The 17207-nt window shown below is 35.8% G+C and overlaps 1 protein-coding gene across 1 annotated transcript; it reads right to left on the bottom strand.

Annotated features, from left to right (window-relative positions):
- Positions 1-322: 322 nt before the first annotated feature.
- LOC120128000 lies at positions 323-16776 on the bottom strand. Its single transcript, XM_039145790.1, has 3 exons — positions 16665-16776; positions 15485-15560; positions 323-1209 (listed from the first exon to the last, which is right to left on the bottom strand). The coding sequence occupies exons 1-3, from the start codon at positions 16774-16776 to the stop codon at positions 372-374; spliced, it is 1026 nt and encodes a 341-aa protein (XP_039001721.1). The 3' UTR covers positions 323-371.
- Between the last annotated feature and the right edge of the window lie 431 nt (positions 16777-17207).

The following is a 17207-nucleotide window of genomic DNA, read 5'->3' as shown; positions in this document are numbered from 1 at the left end:
TGGCTACCGAGTTGATTACGAGTTACAGAAACAACGGTTTCACATCGAAAGTGGAAGAAACCGCTATTCAAGAAGCTGCTTCTGGGCTTCAAAGTGTCGAGAAACTCATTAGATTACTCTCCGAGACTTGTAATAATCAATCTTCTTCAATCTCAACGAGATCCTCCATGGATTTAGAAATGGACTGCAAAGTTGCAGCCGACGTTGCTGTTCCCAAGTTCAAGAAAGTTATCTCTCTTCTGGGTCGAACCAGTTCACTTCAATATGAATATGCCTCGTCTTCACCTCAGATCAAATAGCAACCTTAACCAAGAAATGCAGTAAAATTACCTCAAAAATTCAAAGAATCCTCAAGCTTTGAACCCAAATCATCACCTTGAAACAGGCTTCTGCAACACAGCAGTCAAGTAAACTTCCCCATTCTTCAAACCGCTTGGATCAGTCTTATTAGCCACTGCCCACTTCACTCTCTTGTACCCAAGTTTCCCAATCATTGGCTCATAAACTTTCTCCAAATCCACTGCTTTACTAAAGAATCGGTCCACCCACAAATAGCCTCCTCTCAACACTCTATCCACATCATAGAACATAAATTCCATCACCGTTGAAGGTATCCACCGGTTCACCGCCCTCCCGCACCGGACCAGATCCATCGTCCCGTCGAAAACTGGCAGCCTCTGCTGCAAAGGCACGTGTAAAGGCAGCAACCCTCTTGCTGCCACTGCTTCATTGTAAGGTGCATTGACGTTCATGGTGGTGGTCAGCATCGTGACATTGTAGAAAATTTTCATCAAAGCAGCGAATGTCCCAGTTCCGCCGCCTATGTCGATGCCGAGACGGATCACCGAGTTAGCCGACTTAGCCAATTGCATGAAACGGTTAACGGGAAGGTCGAGCTCGGAAGCGTATTTCAGCAGGGATGAGCGTTGGGTATTGAGATCAAAGCCTATGGGGTTGTTTTGTAAAAGACAAGCGAACGATTTACACGAGTATCTGTTCCAGATTACGGAGGAGTCGGGGAGAGCGGTCGGGAAAGGGTTAAGAGGAAGAGAAGAAGTGGGTTTTGATGGGGTTTTCGATAAGCAACGCCGCCGTGGGAGTGGGTGGCAGCCATTGAGAATAAGCGTTTCGTCGGGATCAAAAGGGCAGGTCGAGAAAGGAGTATAATACACTGTCCTATGTGTGAGTTGATATCCAACATCGATTGTTCTGGGGAATAAGGGTAAGTTGAATGTATAAAAGGGGTGGGTTTCAGCAACAGAATATTAACCCATCCTCGAGCTTAAATCGAGTTTGAATTGAGCTCACAATCAAGTTTGAATCGAGCTTAAAATCGAGTTTGAATCGAGCTTCAATCGAGTTTGAGTCCGGAGTTTCAGTTGAATTTTTTATTTTTTTTAGTTCGAGCCTTTTCGAGTTCGAGTCGAGTTTTACTACTATTTTTTGAATTCGAGTCAAACTTAAAAATTTTAGACTCGCGAATTTTTAAGTCGAGTTGAGCTTATGTTTAAAGTTTTCGAGTTCGAATCGAGCTCAGCAATACTCGAACTCGACTCGGCTCGTTTGCACCCCAGACCTGGATGTTGCACCCCCTAATTAGGATATTCTTAATTAAAGGATAATTTTGACATTTCAATAAAATAACTTGAAACCCGGGAAATTCTCAACGCGCGCATATATATATAAGGGTCCTCAATTCCTCTAAGTGTCTTCCCTTTGTTGCCATTAGGTCGGGTAAAATCGGATATAGGTCAAGTCAGATCAATTTGATGGTTTGACTCGGATCAGATGGATACAAGTCAAATCAGTTCGGGTCATTTTTAGGTTGATTTAACACCAGATCCAGATCATGTTCAGGTCGAGTTATTTTCAGTTCGGATCGATGTCAATTTAGGTCAAAACAGTTCAAGTCTGAAGCAGATAAAGACCAGTTTAATTCAGGTTCAGGTGGACTTCAGTCAGATCTCGTTCAGATCGGGTGACATCATTGACAGATAAAATTCATGTCGGATATTTATCGGATACAGATTGAGTTCAGGTCGGGTCGTTTTTATTTTTGGATCAATTATTTTGTCATTTTTCGTGATTGTTGAATTGCAAGTTGTAATTGTATATGATTTGAGTAGATTACAAAAAAATAATAATAATCATGGATCAATTTTGTAAAAAAAAAATTTAAGGACAAAATTGAAGAAATGTAAAATTACAAATAAAATTTTAAAATATAAATTAAACAACACACATAGGTAAGGGTCCAAATCGAAATAAATTTAAAATGTGAGGTTTAAATTAATATAAAAAAGGACTAAATTATACTCATTTAAAAAGTTATGGGCCAGTTACAAAAATATAAATAACAACTAACAATGGGCCAAATGAAGATACAAATATAAATTTAAAGACTAAATTGAATACATATAAAAGTGAAAGACTTAAAATTTAAATAAATTAAAAAATACAAAAGGATGAAATCGAAATAAATGCAAAATGTGAAGAAATAATGAAAAATATAGTAAATTGCATTCATTTAAAAAATTGAAAAAAATTATAATATATATATATATATATATAAAGAAAAATATATAATATATATAGTTTATATGTAGTTTATTAATAAACTATGTAATTTATATATATAAATATATAATATATAAGATTTATGTATATAGTTTATATATATAATATATTAAGTACATATATATATATTACTATATAAATAGTTTATATTAAAATTTATATAGATTTTATATAAACTTTAAAATTTATTAATGAACTATGTGTAAACAGTATATAAACTGTATTAAGTATTAAAGTATATAATTTATATTAATATAATATAAGTTTATATATAAACTATATATATAAACTATATTTATATTATAAACTATATAATTATTATAAGCTATATATATAAATTATGTTTATATGAATTATATATATAAACTATGTATATAAATTATATATGTATAAACTATAAAAAGTCTATAGTTTATAAACTATAATTTATATATATATAAACTATATATGTATAAACTATATAAAGTATATAGTTTATAAATTATAATTTATATTAATATAGTATATATATGTATGTATAGCTAATATAAGTAATCTATAGATTATATATATATATATAAACTATATAAAGTAATAAAATATATAGTTTATAGAAACCCTAAACCCTAAACTATATAAACTATATATGTATAGACACAGTTGATAATTCATATATAGTTTATATAAACAATAGTTTATATAAATTATATATGTAACATTAACCTATAGTATATGAACAATAGTTAATATATGTAACCTATAGTATATGTATACATGTAAACTATATATGTAACTTATAGTACATATATGTATAAACTACGTATAGTATATATAAACTATATATATAACCTATATATATAAACTATATACATAACCTATATATATAAACTATATATATAACCTATATATATATAAACTATATAAAGTAAATTACTTATATAGTTTATAGAAATACTATGCATAAACTATATAAAATAATAAAGTATATAGTTTATAGAAACCTTAAACCCTAAATTATATAAACTATATATGTATAGACACAGTTGATAATTCATATATAGTTTATATAAACAATAGTTTATATAAACAATAGTTTATATAAATTATATATGTAACCTTAACTTATAGTCTATAAACAATAGTTAATATATGTAACATATAGTATATGTATACATGTAAACTATATATGTATACATGTAAACTATATATGTAACTTATAGTACATGTATGTATAAACTATATATAATATATAAAAACTATATATATATTATATACAATCTATTTTTATGTAAACTATATATGTAACCTATAGTATATATATTATGTATATATACAATCTATTTATATGTAAACTATATATGTAACTGTCGAGACGATCTTTGCCCGACAAAACAAGTGTCGTTATTTTTTAAATCTCGTCTCGAAAAAGTAGGTGTTTGTCTTCTTACATAAGATAAAACACAATTTGAGGAGTCGCCACCAATAATTTATCGAGGTGTGATTAGTCACCAAAAATGATATGTTATTTTAATAAAATTTATAAAAATATTATTAAAATAGCACAAAAAGAGTTTGCTTATCAGAAAATGAGTTCAGGAGTCGATTACGTGTGGGAAGGATTAGCACCCCCACAACGCCCAAAATTCGTACATTTGTTTATTAATTTAATATCTTTGCAGTAAAAATTTAAAAATTTGAATTTAATTTAATTTATGATCCCATAAAAACATTAGGGATATTATTTTATACCAACAAATCATTTAAAATACATTCCTAATAAGTTTAAGGACATATTTTTATGATTCATTGTTTAAAATAATATAACTAGAATACATATAATAAATTTAATAATTAAATTATATAAATATCAAAGTTCTAGGTTACTAATACAAATACTTCATATTTTAGGCACTATAAATGTAATTTAACCTTTATTAATACTCGGAGTTAAAATATAAATTATTAAAATAATAGGAACTAACATGGATATTTTACCTTAAAATATATATAAATTTTGTAAGTGACTAAAAATATAAAATAAAATGCAAATGCCAAATTAAAATGCATATACAATTAATTTGGTGACTAAAATGGAAGACTTACAGAGTACATCGACTGCGGGCGGGATTTACCCATACGTAAAATTACACAGAGGCCCCTCCCTTAAATGGCGTCATTTTAGGGATGGTATAAATACCCCAAAATCTAGCCTTAAGGCCTTCAATCCTCATTTCTCTCATTTTACTTCTCTCTCTAAAGAGAGAGAAGTTCTCGGTTCTCTTTAGAATTCCCTTGCCGGAGGGAAATCGGTCACCGATCGGTCGATGCGGTCGACCACCGTTCAAGGTGGCTGAAATTCGGGAAAATACACCAAATTGACCCTCTGTTTACCCTAAAGTCGAATCCAGCCTTCTTTTCCTCTAAAAACCCACCATATGCAGTAGATCTAGGCTTTTTACTTTCGATGTTTCAGTTCTCCGATGATGCGTGGAGGCTCCGACGAAGGTAAGATTCACTCAATCTCTTCTCTCTATTTTACTAGCTTTTTTCGTGGATTGGATGTTGTGTATTTCTTCGTTGCTTGCTGTCGTTCGTTCGTCTCTATGCCTCTCGTTGTTTTCGTCTCTCTATTCCCCTTTTCTTGTTACATGTAAGGGTTTATATAGCCCTTTTCTTGTCACCCTATGGTTGTGAGGTGTACGGTAAATATTGTTGGGTGCATTAAATGCACCCAGATCTTCTAGATCCAGTGGTGAAGTGTTGGCTGCTGGTTGGAGCACCTGGAGGCGGCGACAGTGGAATCATCATCAACCTAAGGGGGCGGCCGGAATAGCCCCTAGCGTTGTAATGAAACCCTAGTGTTTCTACTGAAATCATCTGGGCCGTTCATATCCAATTTGATCAGACGGTTGAGGGAGCTAACGACTGGAGCTTGAAATATGTAAAACCCTAGCAAAAAACCCTAAACGAGTCTTGGGCCTACTCAGGTTGTTGGGCTGTTGGACTTCTCAGGTCTGGACTTGTAAAACGGGGCTCTTGGTTTGTTTATTTGGGCCTTCAGGTTTTGTAACAATATTAATAATAATAATAATAATAAATAACTAAACTTGGACAAAAATAACTATCGACAACTGCCCCTCTTTGCTTATTTTCGTGTTAACAAGAATAAAGCAAAGATAAAAAGACAAGGAATTTTCGTCCAGTTGACCTCATGCTTTAATGGGAAATCCTCTTCATTCTTCATTCAGGAGAGATCAGGCTGATGTATGACATTGTTCCTTCATGATTAGGACTTTTGGTCATGCCTAGGGATAACTGAGATAACACGGTACCTTCGTGATGAGGACGTCTGGCTATCTAAAAATGACTCGGCTCCTACATGATGAGGAGTTCTGGTTGACGGATGACATTATTCCTTCGTGATGAGGACGTCTGGCCATCTTTAAAGATAATTGGGATAGCATGGTTCCTTTACGATGAGAACATCTCGCTATCTAAGAATGACTCGGCTCATATATGATGAGTAGTTCTGGTCGACATATGACATTGTTTCTTCGCGATGAGGACGTCTGGCCATATTTAAAGATAATTGAGATAACACGATTACTTCACTATGAGGACGTCTAACTATCTAAGAATGACTCGGCTCCTACAAGATGAGGAGTTCTGGTTCGCGGATGATATTGTTCCTTCGCGATGAGGACGTCTGGCCATACTTAAAAATAATTGAGATAACACGGTTCTAACACGGTTCCTTCACGATGAGGATGTCTGGCTATCTAAGAATGACTCGGCTCCGACATGATGAGGAGTTCTGGTCGACGGATGACACTATTCCTTCACGATGAGGACGTTTGGCCATCTTTAAAGATAATTGAGATAACACGGTTCCTTCGCGATGAGGACGTCTGGCTATCTAAAAATGACTCAGCTCCTACATGATGAGATGTTCTGGTTGGTGGATGACATTATTCCTTCGCGATGAGGACGTTTGGCCATTTTTAAAGATAATTGAGATAATACGCTTCCTTCGCGATGAGGACTTCTAGCTATTTAAGAATGAATTAGCTACTACATTATGAGGAGTTCTGATCGGCGGATGACATTGTTCCTTCACGATGAGGATGTATGGCCAACTTTAAAGAAAATTGAGATAACACATTTCTTTCGCAGTGAGGACGTCTGACTATCTAGGAATGACTCGACTCCTACATAATGAGGAGTTCTGATTGGCGGATGACTTTGTTCCTTTGTGATGAGGAAGTCTGGCAATCTTTAAAGATAATTGAGATAACACAGTTCCTTCACGATGAGGACGTCTGGCTATCTAAGAATAACTCGACTCCTACATGATGATGAGTTCTGATTGGCGGATGACATTGTTCTTTCGTGATGAGGACGTCTAGTCATCTTTAAAGATAATTGAGATAACATGGTTCCTTCACAATGAGGACATCTGACTATCTAAGAATGACTCGACTCCTACATGATGAGGGGTTCTGATTGGCAGATGACATTGTTCCTTCACGATGAGGACGTCTGGCCATCTTTAAAGATTATTGAGATAACATGGTTCCTTCACGATGAGGAATTCCGGCTATCTAAGAATGACTCGGTTCCTACATGTTGAAGAGTTCTGGTTGGCGGATGACATTGTTCCTTCGCGATGAGGACGTCTGACCATCTTTAAAGATATGTGAGATAACACGGTTCCTTCGCGATGATAACGTCTGGCTATCTAAAAATGACTCGGCTCTTACATGATGAGGAGTTTTGGTCGGCAAATGACATTTTTCCTTCACGATGAGGACGTTTGGAAATCTTTAAAGATAATTAAGATAACATGGTTCCTTCACAATGAGGACTTCTGGCTATCTAAGAATGACTCAGCTCCTTTATGATGACGAGTTCAGATCGGCGAATGACATTATTCCTTCACGGTGAGGACGTCTGGCTATCTAAGAATGACTCGACCCCTACATGATGAGGAGTTCTGATTGGCAGATGATATTGTTCCTTCGCGATGAGAACGTTTGGTCATCTTTAAAAATAATTGAGATACCACGGTTCCTTCATGATGATGACTCTTAGCTATCTAAGAATGACTCAGCTCCTACATAATGAGGAGTTCTGATCGACGGATGACATTGTTTCTTCGCGATGAGGACGTTTGACCATCTTTAAAGATAATTGAGATAACACAGTTCCTTCATGATGAGGATGTCTGACTATCTATGAATGACTCGATTCCTACATGATGAGGAGTTCTAATTGGTGGATAACATTGTTCCATTGCGATGAGGACGTCTGGTTATCTAAGAATGACTCGACTCCTATATGATGAGGAGTTCTGATTAACGGATGACATTGTTCATTCGCGATGAGGACGTCTGGCCATCTTTAAAGATAATTGAGACAACACGGTTCTTTCGTGATTAGGATGTATGGCTATCTAAGAATGACTCGACTCCTACATGATGAGGAGTTCTGATTGGTAGATGACATTTTTCCTTCAAGATGAGGACGTCTGGCCATCTTTAAAGATAATTGAGATAACACGATTCCTTCACGATGAGGATGTCGTGCTTTCTAAGAATGACTCGGCTCCTACATGATGACGAGTTCTGGTCAGCGGATGACATTGTTCCTTCGCGATGAGGACGTCTGGCCATCTATAAAGTTAAGTGAGATAACACGGTTCCTTCATGATGAGGACATCTGGCTATCTAAAAATGACTCAGTTCTTACATGATACGGAGTTTTGGTTACCGGATGACATTGTTAATTCGCGATGAGGACGTTTGGCCATCTTTAAAGATAATTGCGATAACACGGTTCCTTCGCGATGAAGACTTCTGGCATCTAAGAATGACTCAGCTCCTACAAGATGAGGAGTTCTGGTCGGTGGATGACATTGTTCCTTCATGATGAGGGCGTCTGTCCATCTTTAAAGATAATTGAGATAACATGGTTCCTTCGCGATGAGGACGCCTAGCTATCTAAGAATGACTCGACTCTTACATGATGAGGAGTTTTGATTAGCAGATGACATTATTCCTTCGTGATAAGGACGTTTGGATATCTTTAAAGATAATTGAGATAACACAGTTCCTTCGTAATGAAAAAGTCTACTATCTAAGAATTACTCAACTCCTACATGATGAGGAGTTCTGGTCGGAAGATGACATTATTCCTTCGTGATGAGGACGTCTAGCCATCTTTAAAGATAAGAGAGATAACACGGTTGCTTCGCGATGAGGCATCTGGCTATCTAAAAATGACTTGGCTCCTACATGATATGGAGTTCTGGTCGGCGGATGACATTTTTCCTTCGCGATGAGGACGTCTGGCCATCTTTAAAGATAATTGAGACAACACGGTTCTTTCGCGATGAGGACGTCTAACTATCTAAGAATGACTCGACTCCTACATGATAAGAAGTTTTGGACCGTGGATGACATTGTTCCTTTGCGATGATGACGTTTGGCCATATTTAAAGATAATTGAGATAACACGATTCCTTCACGATGAAGACGTATGTCTATCTAATAATGACTGGTCTGCTCCTCTTTGCTTTCAAGGGATATGAGACTTAATTTGTGCCTCTTTTTTAGGTATTCATATCAAATTTTGAAGACATGTCTTCTTCACTATTCATTCAGGGAAGATTAGACTGGAAGTTGATTCGATTCGTTGCTTTTTCAGAAAGACCAAATCCGTTATGAAAAGAACCTGTTCCAATACTCTTTCGTGGAGATCAGACTTGAAGTTGATTTGATTTATTGCTTTACCAGGAAGACCAAATGAATAATATTAACTTCTCTTCACAAGGAAGTCAAGGATTGACTCTACTAGGGAGTCAGAAATAACACAAGTTGACTTTTCTTCACGATGAAGTCAAGGATTGGTTCCCCTGAGGAGTTAGGGAATAACAAAAGTTTACTTCTCTTCACGAGGAAGTCAAGGATTCACTGTAAGAGGAATAGCTGCCAAAAGCGATCTTCATTTTTTTTGCTTGCATCAACATGCACTCTTGCAATTCTAGAGTTGTACCAATTTCTTCTTACCCTCAGCAAATTCTTTCTAAACTTGTGTAGAAATCCAATAAAGTTCTTATTTTTGAAAAAAAAAATCTACCTTTTTAAGGAAAGCAACGTATGTTCTGATTTGACTTTTGAAACTCATTTAATGGATAATTTTTCCTAATTTCTTTCATGTCTCCACATCTATTCAGATCTCGAACAAGGTTATTTGTATCATATTATGTCGAGACATTTAACAACATCCCCTCGTTAAACTTAGTTGGCTCCACTAGTTTATTGCTGTTAAAATTCCAAGGCCCTTTCCGTGGAAAGAAACCTTCACATTTTTTTGAGGTTTTGGAATAAAACCTTCATCTTAGGTCAACAAATGGGAACACCATATAATAATATCATTGGTTCAGCACCATAAACACTTGTTCGCAAAACATTTGACAACACATTCATTATTTCTTGTGGTTTCTATCTAGATTTTTCAACAAGAGAAGCTCTTTGGCATTTTCAAAGCTTTTCTATGACGTCACAAAGACACTTAAGAACAAAATCCATTGGGAATACAAGTGGGAAGTTTTGGCTTGCCAACATCAAATCACCAAAATAACGCAACTTTCTGTCTCATTGGAAATATTTACTCAAATCAATGATCTTATATTCCTGGATAATATGGGCCTCCCAAAAATGCCCCAACATTTGCTAATATGAATGTACAAAATGCCCAAACATTATTTCTTGTTGATATGAGCCTTCAAAATGCCCCCAAATTATTATACTGGTGTGAGCCTTCAAAATGCTCCACATGGATAATATGGGCCTTTAAAAATACCTTCAACCTTTAAGTCGTAAGGTTCACTCTCAATATCCATTGGATTTGAATCTCATGATCTCCACGAGATCCAATTTTAATAATGTCCCATTTTGGGTACTCGTGGTTCTCTTTGTGCCTAAATCTTTTAATCTTGAATATTTTCATTTTGGTGTTACTAAACAGCAATGTTGTCAAATATCTTGAGAGTTTCTCTTCATGTTTTCATCGATACTTAAGAAGTTATCAACCTTTCTAACAGAAATGTCTGAGATATATGCCTCTTTTGAATGAGGTGGCCATCTTCTTCTTAACTGGTCGTCCTCTTGTATTGTTTCTATGCACTGGGATATGTTCCTTATGTTTGAACAGGGCGATCATCTTCTTCTTGATGGGTTGCTGACAACATCACAAGGGAGTGATACAAGTTTTATCATCCAGCCCTTCTGATTTCTCGGGCTTCTTACTTTCAAGAATGTGAAATATTTCATGTTCGGATACTTATTCGTTTTCTCCAACAGAGTTAGAATAGACATCATATGCTTCAAGGACTTTTCTTATCATGAGATCATATCATATGCTTCTGGTATATCTGACCATGACAAATACCTTTCAATCTCTTTTCTTCAATCAAATTCAACTGGTCATATCTGGCTTGTACCCATTCTGATTCATCTAGTTTTACGTTTGATAAAAACTCATAATGAAGGAATTTTTACCTCAATGGGTAAGACAACTTTCATCCCATAAGCTAACGAAAATGGAATTACCCCAGTTAACGTCCGTACTGAAGTCCGATAAGCCAATAGAGCGAATGGTAATTTCTCATACTAGTCCTTATGAGTTTTAGTCATCTTCTCTATAAGCCTCTTGATATTCTTATTAGCTACCTCAACTGCCCCATTCATCTTTGGGCGATAAGTGATGGAATTATGATGCTTTATCTGGAACTGCTCACAGACTGATTTCAACATCTTGTTGTTTAAATTCAAAGCATTGTCAATAATAATCATTTCTGGTAGTCCATATCGACAAATGATTTCTTTTTTCAAGAATTTACAAACTATGGACCGAGTGATGTTCACATAAGAAGTTGCTTCTACCCATTTGGTAAAATAGTCTATTGCTACCAAAATGAAGCGATGACCATTTGAAGCTTTGGGAAAAATTTGTCCAATAACATCTATTCCCCACATGGAGAATGGCCACAGAGATCTCATCATGTGTAATGGATGAGGAGGAGTATACATTTTGTCTCCATAAATCTGACACTTATGACATTTTTAAGCATAATTGATACAATCAGTTTCCATAGGCATGGATACTCATAAGCCTACATTTCAATAGGCATCATGCTCGAATGCTCATTTACCTTAAATGCAGCTGCCAAAGTTGCCAAGGCATCTGACATTTGGTTTTCTTCTCTAGGGAGGTAATTGAAAGTTAATTCTTCAAATTCTTTGACGAGTTCCAAAATCAATTTATCGTATTCTACAAGCTTGGAATATTTTTTTCCATTCCCCTTGATTTGATAAATTACTAGAGCTGAATCCCCATATACCTTGAGCATTTTTACCTTACGTTCAATGGCAGCTCTAAGACCCATAACACATGCCTCATACTCAGCCATATTGTTTGTGCAATTGATCGCTTGTAAATGTATATGCTAAGGAAAACAATTCTGTGCAAGTATACATAATCGATGCAAGTAATATAGTAGTGAGTGAGTTATCGTCTCCTCAGGGATTGGTTTAGAAATTTATCCTCACCACAACTAGAACTAGTTGTCACAAACTAATTCCTACTATCTTGTCAACTTAAAAAGCTAATATTAATAAAGCAAGAAAATAATATAATGTGTGATTGTAGAAAAGTTTGGTCGAGGAAAAATAAATATGCAGACTACTAAAACAAAACAAGGCAAAGTGTGGATTTAAATATGATTCAAACAACCTCACATATTTAGACTTATCACAGAGAACTTATGCTAATCTTTTGTATTGACAACAATTACTCTAAGTCTCGAATGAATTATTATGACTTGCTTAAGCTGCCCGACAGGATTACTAGGTGTTCTAAACGGTTGCTATGGCAATACTACTCAGCGTTAACTATAACCCTTGGTTTGTTAGACTGTTGTTGTAGCAATACCTCTCAGCGTAAACTATAGGCGTTGTATATCCTACTCTAGCGCCTATCCTTTTTAGTCGATTGAAACCCGCTCCTTATCTCTAAGGTAGACGAGTTAGAACTTCACCATTCTGGATTCATTTCATTGTTCACGTAGATCTATCTTAATTCTCTCGAATCTAAGAATCACTATCTAGACAAAAGGCGATCTCTCGATGTCTTATATTGCCAATTCATGTTTTACCGAAACCCAAGGTGATCTACTAATGCTCTTACAGTGTCAAGGTAAAATAATTAAACAATGAACAAAACAATCATGAGCAAAAACATAATTCATCATTCATAAACATAAAATAATTGTCTAGGCAACACAAAGATTAACACCAAGTAAGACAGTCATGGTGCTATAAAAAATCATCCAAGATTCAATGTTTAATACAACCTCAAACATATAAAGAAATTAAGAACAAAGGAAGAACGACTCCCAAAACCGTGGGCTCTGTCGTGACAATTCTGATAAGCACCGCACCTATCTTGGTGATCAGCCTTTCTCGAGACCTGATCACCGCTCTGCTACAGTCTGGCTATGGAGGACACCAAGGAAGGTTGGTTGGTGAACGGTGAGAAAGAACTGCAGTTGCTCGCTCCTGCTTTAGGTAAAGCTCTTATCTCTTCTTCCTTGCCTCCCTCTTTTGGCGGCTACGACTGGTTATTTATAGGGAAGAATCTCCTAGGGTTTTGCATAATTGGAGATTCCTTAAATAACCATTGCTTTCTTATCCAGACTTAAAAAAGAAAGGCGACTGTAAGAATATTTAAGGCTTGCTTGCACGTAAAGGAGGTCATCCAGCTGGCGTGAGACATAGGCGATTTCGTCATACCCGCTTCAAACTCTTCAGATAAACCTTGCCTCAGTAAGATAAATATGCTCCTTATATTCTTCTCTGTTCCGTTGGCCCTTGCAAATTACGTTGTCACGACTGAAATGTTCTTCCACTGTAAGTTTTCTACACATACATAGTCCACACAACCCTTTCTCCTTAGCAGCATCAGTTAAACCACATAAATCTTGCCGAAGCAAAACTTATCCAGCACAAACTAATATAACCTACATGCAACTAAATACAACTAAAATGTTGTGCATACTTTGTTTAGACGAGCAATAACTTAAGTGAAAAGACTAGAAATTGAGTCTTTTTACGGAGTTATTAGTAATCAAAATTGAGCCGACTGGTAAACGAATAATGCTCTCCATTTGGTGAGACCAAGATTACCCCAATTTTATGCCCCAAGGCATTCGAAACACAATCAAAAGTTAACTTCCAATATTCATTGGTGGATGTAATTGATTCTTCCACTGATATTGCCATTAAATCTTCGTCCGGGAAATCAAAGCTTATCGGCTCATATTCTTGAGAAGCCCTACTTGCAATAAATTCAGCTATGACACTTCCTTTTACTACTTTTTGGCTTACATACTGGATATCAAATTCTGACAACATGATCTGCCAACTAGCTAACCTTTCAGATAATGTAGGTACATCCATTAGATACTTCAAAGGATCATATCTGGATATAAGGCATGTGATGTGATATAACATATACTCCCTAAGGCTTCGAGTGACACATACCAAAGCGCAACACAATTTTTCAATTGGAGAGTATCTAGCCTTACATTCAGTGACCTTCTTGCTGAGATAGTAAATAGCTCTTTCTTTTTTTCTCAGTCTAGTCATGTTGTCCTAATACACACCCTATTGAATTTTCCCAAACTGATAAATAAAGAATTAAGGGTTTACCTGGGATGGGTGGTATCAAGATTGGGGTACTTAAAAAATATTTCTTAACTGTCTCAAAAGCTTATTGACAATCGTCATTCCATGCCCCAAAATTTCTCTTTCTAAGGAGGTGAAAAATGGGATCACATTTCTCAATTAGCTGTGAAATAAATCGAGCTATATAATTCAGTCTTCCCAAGAATCCTTGAACCTCCTTTTATGTTCGTAGGGGTAGAAAATCTTGAATTGTTTTGACTTTATCTGGATCTATTTCAATTCCTTTATGGCTCACAATAAACCCCAAGAGTTTTCCAGATGTCACCCCAAATGTACACTTATTTGGGTTAAGCTTTAACTGTCATTTCCTTAACCTTTGGAAAAGCTTTCTCAAATTCTCGATATGTTCATCCTCTGACTTGGCTTTGACAATCATATCATCGACATAAACTTCTATTTCTTTATGCATCATGTTGTGAAATAATGTTATCATAGCTCTTTGATATGTTTCCCTTGCATTCTTCAGACTCAACAACATCAATTTACAGCAAAACGTTCCCTATATGGTGACAAACGTTATTTTTTCCATATCATCATGGTGCATTTTAATTAGATTGTAGCCAGAGAAACCATCCATGAATAAAAATAAGGAATTTTTAGCAATTATCTACCAAGGTGTCTATATGTGGCAAAGGAAAATTATCCTTCAGACTAGCTCTATTGAGATCCCGATAGTCAACACACATATGGACTTTACCATCCTTCTTTGGTATTGGGACAATATTTGTCGCCCATTCAGGGTACTTGGCCACTTTAAGAAACCCGACATCGAATTGCTTGTTTACTTCTTCCTTGACTTTTAGCAGCATTTTGGGTTTCATTCTTTTCAGATTTTGTTGTACAAGATTACATTCTGACTTATTGGTAACTTGTGTACTACCAAATCTGTATCCAAATCTAGCATGTCTTCATATGACCAAGCAAATACATCTTTGTATTCTTGAAGCAATTTAATCAAACACTATCGTCCTTTATTAAATAGAGTGGTTCCAATTTTCACTTCTTTATTATCCTTATCTGACCCCAAATTTAAGGTCTCAGTATATTCCTCTTTTTCCACCATTTTTAATAGCTCGAAAGGTAAGTCACATCCCTCACCATTATAACAGCCTTCGACTAACCCTTGACACATAGGCTGTTCGAAATCAATTCCCGAGTCAGCGTCATCAGCATTCATGTTATTGATATGTGAGGTCTCTGAAAAAAAAACTTAAAAACTACAGGTAATTCCTTCACAGTCCAATTCTTCAACTCAAAACCTGGTGGTGCGAGGTAGATGCCTATAGCTCTCTTTTCTTCAGATTCATCATCTTATATGACATTGATACTTAGCTTTTTCAAAGTATTCTCAACAATCAGCTCCTCGCCTTGTTGACCATCTTGAAACATATATCCTCCAGACATAAAAGTATTACTCAACAATGGAAAAGTCATTGGTTCCCAGTTGATATCTTCTTCAGCTAACTTTTCCTTTCTCGTTTATTGGTCATTTCTCGTGTTAAGACTCCCTTGTCAAAGAGCATATCTATTTCCTTTAACAAAGTCCAACAACTTCTTGTAAAATGCCCATATACCCTCAAGTGTAAATCACAGACGTTATCTTGATCAAAGCAATGGCATAAGGATTTGGTGACACTTTCACTGACCCCCAAGAGGGGCAACAAAAGCTTAACTAGACATGGAGCAATAAGTTGGGCTTGGAGTAACATGGGATATAACTTGTTGCACGAAACTCAAGAAAAATTGGGTAGAAATTCTTTTGACCTAATTTTCTCCTTGGCATCATCTTAAAAACCTTATGAATGATCATTTAGAAAGTTAAATTTTGAAAAATGTCATGAGAGAGATAGTAGTATGAATATATCTATTTATTGACAAGTTTTGAGCTTCTGGGGATCTTAGGTTTTCAATCCTCAAAGTATAACAACCCTTCTGTGATGAGATATTGAACTTTTAATTTCATAGCCGTACAATTCTCCGTGGAGTGACTAAAATCTTCAGAATGATAGTTGCATGATCTTTTGAGACCTTGCCAATCTGGACGCAAATAAGTATTAGGCCCTGGAGGAATGAGCGTTATGAGGTCACTTTCAAAGAGAAAATGTAATAAGTCTGAATATGAGATTGAAATTGGAATGAGAGGTATCCTTTTCATTTTGCTCTTTTTAGCTTTCTTCAATGGCACTTGAACCTCTTCCATGTTTATCTTCTTTGAATCAAGTTCAATTTTCATGTTAGAGGTTTCACCCTTAATTTATGTTTTCTCCAACTTGATCTCCATCACATTTTCTGGGAGCATACCTGATTTTTGTAGTTGAATTGGATTTCCACATTTCCCAACAGGTTCTTGGTCATTTGTTATCATGGCATTGGCTACACCACTAACATTCAGATTCTCACTCGAAGTTTTCATCTTTTCTTACTCAATATGGTCTTCTAACGTTTTCCCCCCATACATAACAGTATCCATCATACTTATCAGCTTGGACATCTGTGACTTGGAACTTTTTTGTTTCATCAAACATTTCTTGTTGAGTCTTTACAAGTTGCTCCTGGATTTTCTCAATCCTATTAACTCTTGTTGATATTCCATTCGTTGATTTAACCTTTCCAGAGATCTTCCCTGAATGAATTGAATTTACTTTCAAAATCTTCTTACGAGACTCTTTTGGGTTAGGTTCTTCCTAAACTCAAGCTCTAGGTTTATTATAAGTTGGGCTTGGCTCTAAGGTGAAAAGGGTCATCGAATTGTCCTTGTTGGTGCCCCATTGGCTGCCAAACCCTCAATCCTAGCCCATCACAAGCTTTCGAATCGAGTTCAATTTGAAGGAACACACTTCCTTA

This window comes from Hibiscus syriacus, unplaced genomic scaffold (assembly GCF_006381635.1).
Source record: "Hibiscus syriacus cultivar Baekdansim isolate YM2019G1 unplaced genomic scaffold, ASM638163v2 tig00001478_pilon, whole genome shotgun sequence".
NCBI classification, from domain to species: domain Eukaryota; kingdom Viridiplantae; phylum Streptophyta; class Magnoliopsida; order Malvales; family Malvaceae; genus Hibiscus; species Hibiscus syriacus.
Note: the sequence above shows the minus strand (reverse complement) of the source record. Positions and strands in the feature narration are given on the sequence as shown.

Excerpts from the sequence above, each read along its gene's own strand:
- LOC120128000 (XM_039145790.1), bottom strand. The coding sequence starts at position 16,776 with ATGAAAACTTCGAGTGAGAATCTGAATGTTAGTGGTGTAGCCAATGCC. Across the intron at positions 15,561-16,664 it reads AATTCAACTACAAAAATCAG|AGACCTCACATATCAATAAC; the intron begins GTATGCTCCCAG and ends TTTTTTTTTCAG. Across the intron at positions 1,210-15,484 it reads GAACAGCCTATGTGTCAAGG|AACAATCGATGTTGGATATC; the intron begins GTTAGTCGAAGG and ends CTTATTCCCCAG.